General features: G+C 66.8%; 1 protein-coding gene across 3 annotated transcripts; it reads left to right on the forward strand.

Annotated features, from left to right (window-relative positions):
• The first annotated feature begins 1976 nt into the window (after nt 1-1976).
• MAP1S (microtubule associated protein 1S) lies at nt 1977-8854 on the forward strand. 3 transcript variants are annotated; one of them, XM_060182291.1, is made up of 7 exons: nt 1977-2181; nt 2932-3033; nt 3338-3420; nt 3678-3914; nt 4038-6147; nt 7088-7323; nt 8672-8854. In XM_060182291.1, the coding sequence occupies exons 1-7, from the start codon at nt 2061-2063 to the stop codon at nt 8825-8827; spliced, it is 3045 nt and encodes a 1014-aa protein (XP_060038274.1). In that variant the 5' UTR covers nt 1977-2060; the 3' UTR covers nt 8828-8854. The 3 variants fall into 3 exon arrangements, with proteins under 3 accessions (XP_060038274.1, XP_060038276.1, XP_060038277.1); XM_060182294.1 differs by having other exon boundaries at nt 2023-2181; nt 3678-3818; XM_060182293.1 differs by lacking the exons at nt 7088-7323; nt 8672-8854 and adding an exon at nt 6617-6933.
• The last annotated feature ends 488 nt before the right edge of the window (nt 8855-9342 follow it).

The following is a 9342-nucleotide window of genomic DNA, read 5'->3' on the forward strand; positions in this document are numbered from 1 at the left end:
AGCCCTGCTGAACTCTGACTGATGATGGTTCCAGGGCTGGAACTGGGGACCTCGGAGATTCAGGCATGAAAGCTGTTTTTGCAGAACCAGACACTGTCTCTCCAGATGATATTATTATTATTTCCCCAGAGCCCTGTTTAGCTCTGGCTGATGATGGTTCCAGGGATGGAACTTGGGACCTCAGAGCTCCACCATCCTGGTGCCTCCACGGTGCTTGAACCCAGGGCTTCACACGTCCACGGCCCTGCTCTAGCCACTGGACCACTGCCCTAGCCCCTCCATTACAGCCCTGGTCACAGCCAAGGACCCCGTTTTCTTGCCCCTTTCTCAGGCAGGAGCTTCTGGAAGCTTCCCTGCTTCTTTCCCCAGCCTCCTGGGGGGCTCTTTGGCCCTGGGTTCCAGCCCCAGCAGCGCAGGTGCCAGAGGGTGGCTCAGCTCCTCTCTGTCTCTCTAAATCTCAGATTTGCTCGCTGGTATTGTAATGAGATCCGGGAGAGCTGACCCATCCGCTCTGGCCTCCACACGGAGCAGAAATCACAGAAATAACGGCGGCCATGGGCCCAGGGGAAGGGGAAGGGCGGACAGAGGGGAAGTGGCCGCAGGGAGGAAGTGGCCGGGTGGGGCAAGGCCAGTGGATGTTGGCTGTGAGCCCCCACACTCCAAGCTCTGGGGAGTTCCAGAGCAGGGCCCAGCTGCCAGAGCACCTGGACAGAGCGAGGGAGGGAAGGAAGGAGGGATCTTGGAGGTGGGGCTTTGAGGGGTCTACAGGAGTTCCGCAGGCGAGGGAGCAGCCTGCCCTGTGGGTAAAGCTCTGGGCGCTCGGGCCTGGGGCTTCGAGTTTGACTGCGGACACCAGCATGTGCCAGGGAGCGCTCTGGGTCTCCCCCTCTCTGTGTCTCTCACTAATGAATTAGCAAAGAAACCTTTTGTAAAAGGCGGAGAGGAGCAAATCAGTGTGAGTGAGTGAATGAGTGAGTGAGTGAATGAGTGAGTGAGTGAGTGAATGAATGAGTGGATGAGTGAGTGAGTGAGTGAATGAATGAGTGAATGAGTGAATGAATGAGTGAGTGAGTGAATGAGTGAGTGAGTGAATGAATGAGTGAGTGAGTGAATGAGTGAGTGGATGAATGAGTGAGTGAGTGAATGAGTGGATGAGTGAGTGAATGAGTGAATGAATGAGTGGATGAATGAGTGAGTGAGTGAGTGAATGAATGAGTGGATGAGTGAATGAGTGAGTGAGTGAGTGAGTGAATGAGTGAGTGAGTGAATGAGTGAATGAGTGAGTGAATGAATGAGTGAGTGAGTGAATGAATGAGTGAATGAGTGAGTGAGTGAATGAGTGAGTGAGTGAGTGAATGATTGAGTGAGTGAGTGAGTGAATGAATGAGTGAGTGAATGAGTGAGTGAGTGAATGAATGAGTGAGTGAATGAATGAGTGAGTGAATGAGTGAGTGAATGAGTGAGTGAATGAATGAGTGAGTGAGTGAATGAGTGAGTGAGTGAGTGAATGAATGAGTGAGTGAGTGAGTGAGTGAATGAGTGAGTGAGTGAATGAATGAGTGAGTGAGTGAATGAATGAGTGAGTGAATGAGTGAGTGAGTGGGTGAATGAATGAGTGAGTGAATGAATGAGTGAGTGAATGAGTGAGTGAATGAGTGAGTGAGTGAATGAATGAGTGAGTGAATGAGTGAGTGAGTGAATGAATGAGTGAGTGAGTGAGTGAATGAGTGAGTGAATGAGTGAGTGAGTGAGTGAATGAATGAGTGAGTGAATGAGTGAGTGAGTGAGTGAATGAATGAGTGAGTGAATGAATGAGTGAATGAATGAGTGGATGAATGAGTGAGTGAGTGAGTGAGGGAGGGAGAGGAACTTCCGTCTACCCCACCCCGGGCAGCGGACGTGCCTCCGCGCAGCCCTCACGCAGCCCCTCAGACCCCACCCCCCGCCCGCAGGGCCTCCCTGGCGCCCCCGGGGGCGGGCGGGAGAGGCGGGACTTCCGGTCGGGGCGGCGGCGCTTCCGGCGCGGTCCTCGCAGGGGCGTGGCCGGCGGCGGCGGGAAGATGGCGGCGGCGGGCCCCGGGGCGGAGGCGGCGGAGGCGGCGGGGGCGCTGCTGCTGGTGGTGGGCGGCGAGTGCGGCTGCCCGGGGCTGCGCGCCTTCGTGCTGGAGGAGCTGGAGCGAGGTGGCCGCGCCGGCCGGGGTGCAGGGGTGGGGGGCGGGGGGCAGGGGTGGAGGGCGGGGGGCGGGGCGGGGGCGCGTGGACATGGGGGCTCCCGGGCACCCCCGTTTAGGCAGCAGATGGGGGGTCCCAGGGCCCCGGGAATGCGGGGCCGAGATGGGGGCTCGTGCACTCCGCCCGCGGCTGCAGGGGTGCAGGGGTGCGGGGCGGGGCGGCGGGGTCTGTCCCCGGGACACCCCCAGAGGAAGCCCCGCGGAGGGAGCCCCGGGCCCGCGCGATGGGGCGACGCGGCCGCAGGGGAGGGCGGCGGCCCGGGCTCCGCGCCAGGCGGGAGCAGAAACGGGCCGCCCGGGGCCACGCCGGCTGCAGAGGCGGCTGGGGGGGGCGGTGGGCGCTGCACCTGCTGCACCTGCTGCACCCGCCGCACCCGCCGCACGCGCTGCACCCGCCGCACCTGCCGCACCTGCCGCCTCGCGGGTGGCACCGGGCGCGCGCCCCGAACCCCGGCGGCAGCGGGCGTGCAGCCTCCTCCCCGAGCTCTGGGAGCCGCCACGCCCCTGGGTTGTGGGACTGGCGGTGGCCGGGAGGACAGGGGTCATTTGACATTCGGGGGCGACAGTGACCTTCAGCCCTCGGGGGAGCCCTGGGTGCTGGGCAGGCGGACGGGCCCCCCACCCCACCCCACCCCACCCCGGGGCGACCCCGCAGCTCCGGGCTTTGGGGGCCCTGCGGACGCTCCCGTTTGCCCGCCAGGCCTGCGGAGCTGGGACCTGGACCCCGCCGTCTGCGACCTGGACGAGCAGCTGAAGGTGTTCGCGGCGCGGCACTCGGCCACCTTCTCCAGCCTCGTGAAGGGTGAGGCCCACGGGCCTGGGGGTCCCCGCCGCCCCCTTCCTCTCTCGACCGGGTGGGGGCGGCCCCCTTTCCTGCACAGACACGGGGGGCTGCAAACCTCGCGGGGGACCCTCTGTGTGCCACCACCCCCCCAGGCCACGCTGGGTAACGGGGATAAAGGCCGCTGGGCGGCCCCAGCTCAGCTCCCAGAGTCACCCCTGCAGGCCAGCCTGCCCCCCACTCCCCGTGAAGACCTCCCTCCTCTGTGGGCCCCAGAGGTGAGGGCACCCGGGCAGCCCCCGACTCACAGCCGCCCTCCCCGCAGGCCAGCGGAGCCTGCATCACCGCGGAGACGTCCTGGACACCCTGGTGCTGCTGAACCCCTCGGACAAGTCTCTGTGCGACGAGGTAGGAGGCACCCCCTTCCTGAACCCCAGGCCGGGTCCCCGCCCACACCCTGCCTGTCCCTGGCCTGGAGCCCCGGCACCACCTGTGAGCACCACCTGTGAGCGCCACAGAGGCACTGGGGGACGCTCGCATATGCTGGGGCGGGGCTCTGCAGGATGTGTGTGCAGAGACTGGAGCGGGCTGCCGGGGAGTCGCCCCCCCACACACACACACCCCTGCCCCTCCAGAATGGGCCTCTCACACTGTCCACCCCCCAGCTCCGGAACCTGCTGCTGGACCCTGCCCCCCACAAGCTGCTGGTGCTGGCGGGGCCCTGCCTGGAGGACACCGGGGAGCTGCTGCTGCAGACGGGGGGCTTCTCGGCCAGCCACTTCCTGGGGCTGCTGGGGGACCGAGAGGTGAGCCCCCAACCAGAACCAGGCCGGGGGGCTGGGCACGGCCCCGACCCCCACGTTGAGCCTGGGCGGTGGGTGGGGAGAAGCCGCCGCCCTGAGGTCAGCGTGGGAACGAGGGTGTGGGGACGGGGGCAGTGCGTGTGTCCCCTGAGGAGCCGGGGCACGGAGAGACGAGCTGGGGGGCCGGCCCCGGGGCCCCCTGACATCCCGCCCTCCCCGCAGATCCGCGAGCCTCTGACCGCCGGCCCGGCCCCCGAGCGGCCCCCCGTGCTGACCGTCACCTGCCCGGCCGTGGGGCGCTGGTCTCGGCTGCTGGCGGCCGAGGCCCCGGGGCTGCTGGCGGGCCGGCTGCGGCTGCGCGTCAACCCCGCCGTCGTCGGGGGGCCCGGCCCCGGGTGCGAGGGCCTCCGCGAGTTCCTGGCGTCGCTGTCGGAGTCCCTGGAGCCCGCGCCGCCCCTGGAGCTGCTGGAGGCGCCGGCGGCCGCGGGCTTCCTGCGCCTGGTGCGGCCCTGCTGCTACGTCTTCCCGGGCGGGCTGGGCAGCGCCGCCGTGCTGGGCGTGCCGGGCTTCACGCTGCTCCTGGACGGCGGCTCGAACCCACGCGCCGCCTTCTGGAAGCTGCTGCGCCACCTGGACCGCGTGGACGCCGTGCTGGTGACGCGCGCGGGTGCTGACAGCCTACCGGGCCTCAACTGTCTGCTGCGGCGCAAGCTGGCCGAGCGCGCCCTGGACGGGGAGGCGCCCTCGTCCTCCGGGGCCCTGCGGGGCCGCCTGGTCTCGCCCGTGCTGGGGGTGGTCTTCCTCAACGCCCCGCGCGCCCCGGCCGCCGCCCCCCGCCTGCTGCGCGGTCCAGACGAGGGCGCCCTGGCTCTGGAGCTGCTCCGACGCCTGGGCCTCCGGCCGCTGCCCCTGAGCCGCGGGCCGCGGCCCGCGGAGCCCACCGTGCTCTTCCAGAAACTGGGCGTCGGTCGCCTGGACTTGTACGTGCTGCACCCTCCCACCGACGGCATTGGCGGTGGCCTCGCCTCCTCCTCCAGGCAGTCCTCCAACAACAGCAACGACACCGCCTCCAGGCAGTCCTCCGGGTCTGCCTGCGCCCTGCTGGTGTGGCTGCCAGCGGCGCCCGGCGACAAGGTGGTGAGGGTGCTGTTTCCCGGGTGCACGCCTCCCGCCCGCCTGCTGGAAGGCCTGGCCCGCCTGCAGCATCTCGCCTTTCTGCGGGAGCCCGTGGTCACCCCCCAGGACCTGGACGCCCCCCGGCGGGCTGACAGCCGAGAAAGCCTGGGCTCCCGGGCCTCGGGGAGGGCCCCCGTCGCCACCAAGGCCAAGGACAGGGAGCCCCGGGCGCCCCCCAGCAAGGCCAGTGCTCCCAAAGGGCAGCCCCCGCGGCGCCCCGCGGCCGCCCCCACCAAGAAGGCCGCCAGCAAGGAGGCGGCGGCCCCCAAGAGCCGCCCTGCGCCCCTGGAGAACGGGCCCCCCAGCCCTCCGGCCGCCCCCGCGCAAGACGGGGTGTCGGCCCAGCACGGCCTGGAGCTGCAGTGGGGCCCCGGCGCCCCCCGCCCACGCAGCCCCCCGGGCCCCGAGGCCTCGCCCACGCTGACCACCCCCTCGCTGCCGGCCGAGCTGGGGTCCCCCCACTCCACCGAAGTGGACGAGTCTTTGTCCGCCTCCTTCGAACAGGCGCCTGCGAATGCCGCCGCCTCCGGGGAGCCCGCCGGGCTGAGCTTGCCCCTGCGGGGCGGCCCCCGGGCGCGGCGCTCGGCCTCCCCGCACGACGTGGACCTTTGCCTGGTGTCGCCCTGCGAGTTCGAGCACCGCAAGGCCGGCGCCCCGGCCGCCGCCTCCCCCGGCAGCTCTAACGACAGCGGCCGCTCCCAGGAGCGTGTGGGCGGCTCCCCGGGACCCGAGGAGACGCCCCCCACCTCCATCAGCGAGTCGCTGCCCACGCTGTCCGACTCGGACCCGCCGCTCCCGCTCGCACCCGGGGCTGCTCCGGACTCGGACGATGACGTGGCCGGTGAAGGCTTTGCGGGCCCCGCCCTGGACCCCCCGCCCGCACCGCTGGGCTTTCCGGCCCCGCTGCCCACGCCGCCCCGCATCTGCATGGTGGACCCCGAGCTGCTGCCCCCCGGCCCCGCCCGCCAACGCCGGGCCCCCGCGCGCGCCTCCTCCGGGCCCCCCAGGGCCGCCACCGCCGCCGCGGCCACTCGGACCCGGGGCCCCGCGGCCAGCAGGCCCCCCAGCGCCCGCGGCGACCCCGGGGACAAGCCCAGCCGCGCACCCCCGGCCAGGAAGCCCTCGGTCCCCAAGGCGGCCCCCCGAGGAGCCCCAGGTGAGCACCCTTGCTGTCCAGGGGTACCCTCCACGGGCGCCCGCGTAGCAGAGAGGCTTCTGGGAGCTTGTTGGAGCGGCTAGATGGGCCCCCGGGAGTCACCACGGAGCTCCCTCAGGTGCTGAGTGTGCGGGGGTCCCCTCCTGAGGTGCCAGGGACGCAGCCCAGGTGTGTGCTCTGCCAGGCAAGCTGGCCCCTGGCCCCTGGCCCCTGGCTTGTGCTCTTCTGGAAACCTGAGTTGAAAGACTCCAGGACCCCGTGTCTGTGGGGCACAGCAGGGTACCAGGGGCCCGGCCTGCTCCCTTCCTGCGAGCCCCGGCTGGCCTAACGGCTCACTGGGTAGAATGCCCGCCTGCCTTGCCCTGTGCGTGTCTTCCCCCCATTCCGGGTTCGAGGCCCCAGCACCGCATGGGAGCTGGCGTAGCACCGGGGGAAGCTCTGGCGTTGTGGTGTTTCTTACTCTTATCAGAAAAGGTAGCTCTGGGGTGCTGGACAGTAGTGCAAGGACCGGCTCAAGGATCCCGGTTCCAGCCCCCTTCTCACCTGCTGAGGAGTGGCTTCACAGGTGTCTGTCTCTCTCTCCCCCTCTCTGTCTTCCCCTCTTCTCTCCATTTCTCTCTGTCCTTAAGGAAGAAAAGAAAAAACAGAAGGTCCCCCTGTGAAAGAGGGCCATTGTCCATCCAGCAAGAAGCAAAGACAGAGAGGATTGATTACTGTATTCTGAGGGCAGAGAGAGGGACCACCCTGCCAGAAGGTGGTGCTGAGAACTAAGGACAGAGGCCCCATTCCCAGTCAGCCTTCTGGACAAGTGTTGCTTTCAGTTCTGAGTCTGCAAACACCACCTCCAGGAAGTCTGCCCTGATTGCTCCCTCCTGCTAGGGGGCACAGGGACTCTTGGACCGCCCCCCAACCCTGCGCTGAGCCTCCATCCCATCCACAGGCCCCGCGAGCAGCGGCCGGGCTGGGGTGTCCACCTGCCCCCCCTGCAGCCCCGTCTACCTGGACCTGGCCTACCTCCCGGGTGGCCCGGGCTCGGAGCTGGACCAGGATTTCTTCTCCCGCGTGCGAGCGCTGTGCTACGTGCTGGGCGGCCAGGACCAGCGGCGCGGGGAGGGGCTGCGGGCCGTGCTGGACGCCTTGCTTGCCGCCAAGGAGGGCTGGGGCCGCGACGTGCAGGTACGGGGAGGGGCTCGCACAGACCCCCGGACACAGGCCCTCAGATAGCCCGGCGCTCGGCTGCTGGCTGGGCTCTGCTTCTCTCCTTTTATAAAGCTTATTGTAGACGGTGACTGGCATGGAGAGACGGAGAGAAATTGAGAGATGGGGAGACAGAGGGAGAGACAGAGAGACGGCTGCAGCTTGAAGCTTTCTCCCTGCGGGTGGGGACCAGGGGCTCGAACCCTGTGCACGTGACACGGGCTCAACCATGTGCACCATGTCTGGCCCTCCTCTCTTGTCTTATTTATTTATTTATTAATGAGGAAGGTAAGAGGAGAGAGAAAGGACCAGGCATCACTCTGGTACACGTGCTGCTGGGGATTGAACTCGGGACCTCATGCTTGAGAGTCCAATGCTTTATCCATTGTGCTACCTCCCGGACCACTCTCTTGTCTTAAAAAAAAAAACATTTTATTTATCAGTTTTTAAAGGGAGAGATACAGAGAGCCCAGAGCCCTGCTGAGTTGGTGCGGGGGGTTGAACCTGGGGCCTCATAGCGTTTCAGGCGGAGGGTCTCCTGCGGACCCTTCTGCTGCCTCCCCAGCCTGTGCCTCTCCTGTTCCTCTCTCTTTTCTCTTTCTCCCTCCATCATCCTGTACAGAGAAATGCAAAAAAGGAAAAAAGAGATGAAGGTGTTTGTGAGCGGAGCCCCGCCCAGCGCTGGTGGCAGGTGGCACTGGGCCTGGAACCCGGGGCCGCAGGGGCTCAGGTGGTGGGGTCCTGTGCTGCTCTGCCCTCAGGCTGAGCCGGCTCCCTGCTTTCTGCTTTCAAGGAATGTGTTGTTTAGTTGCTGATTGATTGATTTTTGAAAAATTTGAAAGGGAGCACAAAGTTGGGTGGGGCAGTAGGGAGATGGGGCTGGAGCCCCGACTCTAAGGCCTGAGGTTCTGGGTTCGAGTCCCAGCCAGAGGAAGGCTCTGACTCTCTTACAAGTGAGCCTGAAATGACGATGGTGATAAGACACAGAACCAGGGCATCGTGCTGGCCCGTGAGTGCCGAGACTCGAACCCAGGGCTTTGTGCCTGCCGGGCTGGTGAAAACACAGCCTTGAGGGTGGGGAAGGGGCGCTGCCCCAAGCCGACTGGGCTGAGAAGTGCGCCCCAGCTGTGGGGGCAGGGAGCCCAGAGGCCAGGCCTGGGGTTGGGGGGAAGCCCCGTCCAGGCTCCCGGTACATGGTGGAGCCCTGGCACCGTATGGGCAGCTCCGTGCCACCAGGGGAAGCTCTCGGCCTCTGCTGGACAGCTTGTGGGGGGGGGGTGCCGGCCGGGGGAGAGCGGGAGGCAAACCGGGACCCTCCCGCCCGCAGGTGACCCTCATCCCCACCTTCGACTCGCCGGCCATGCATGAGTGGTACGAGGCGTCGCACGCCCGGCTGCCGGCGCTGGGCCTGACGGTGCTGGGGAACGACAGCACGGTGACCATGCAGGGCGAGGCCTTCCCGGCCTGCAAGGTGGAGTTCTAGCCTCCCACCCAATAAACCCTCCTTCTCCTCGGTGCCCCGCCCTCCTGTGTTTCCTGGATCCTTGGGCTCCTGACCCAGGCCCCGGGGTGGGGGGGTGGGGCGGCGGCTGTGAGCCGGGGGGCCCCCCGGAGAGTGGAGGGCGCCCCCAGCGAAGCTTCCGGAAGGGCAGGCGGGGTGGGCCCAGTGCTGGGAGAGGCAGGATCCCGCCGGCTGAGACCCCTCCCCCAGCCTGTTCCAGAGAGCAGCTGCCGCCATCTCGGGGTCCACCTGCCGCCCCCAAGGGACTCGCCAGAGGGAGCCCAGATGGGGGGCCAGCTGACCCCAGGGAGCGGCAGGGCCTCTTGTCTTGGGGCGCAGCCCCCCTGAACTGGTGAAGCCCCTCACTCTTGCCTATCTCTCGGTCTCTGCCTTCATCTCTGTCCTGCATCACTGTCCCAGTCTCTTTCATCTCTTCCTTTCTCTCATTTTGTCTTTCTGTCTCTCTATCCCCATCTCTGTGTCTCTCCCTCTGCTCT

The sequence above is a fragment of the Erinaceus europaeus genome, chromosome 23 (genome assembly GCF_950295315.1).
Source record: "Erinaceus europaeus chromosome 23, mEriEur2.1, whole genome shotgun sequence".
Lineage (NCBI taxonomy): Eukaryota > Metazoa > Chordata > Mammalia > Eulipotyphla > Erinaceidae > Erinaceus > Erinaceus europaeus.

Excerpts from the sequence above, each read along its gene's own strand:
- MAP1S (XM_060182291.1), top strand. The coding sequence starts at position 2,061 with ATGGCGGCGGCGGGCCCCGGGGCGGAGGCGGCGGAGGCGGCGGGGGCG. Across the intron at positions 2,182-2,931 it reads GCTGGAGGAGCTGGAGCGAG|GCCTGCGGAGCTGGGACCTG; the intron begins GTGGCCGCGCCG and ends TTTGCCCGCCAG. Across the intron at positions 7,324-8,671 it reads GCTGGGGCCGCGACGTGCAG|GTGACCCTCATCCCCACCTT; the intron begins GTACGGGGAGGG and ends TCCCGCCCGCAG.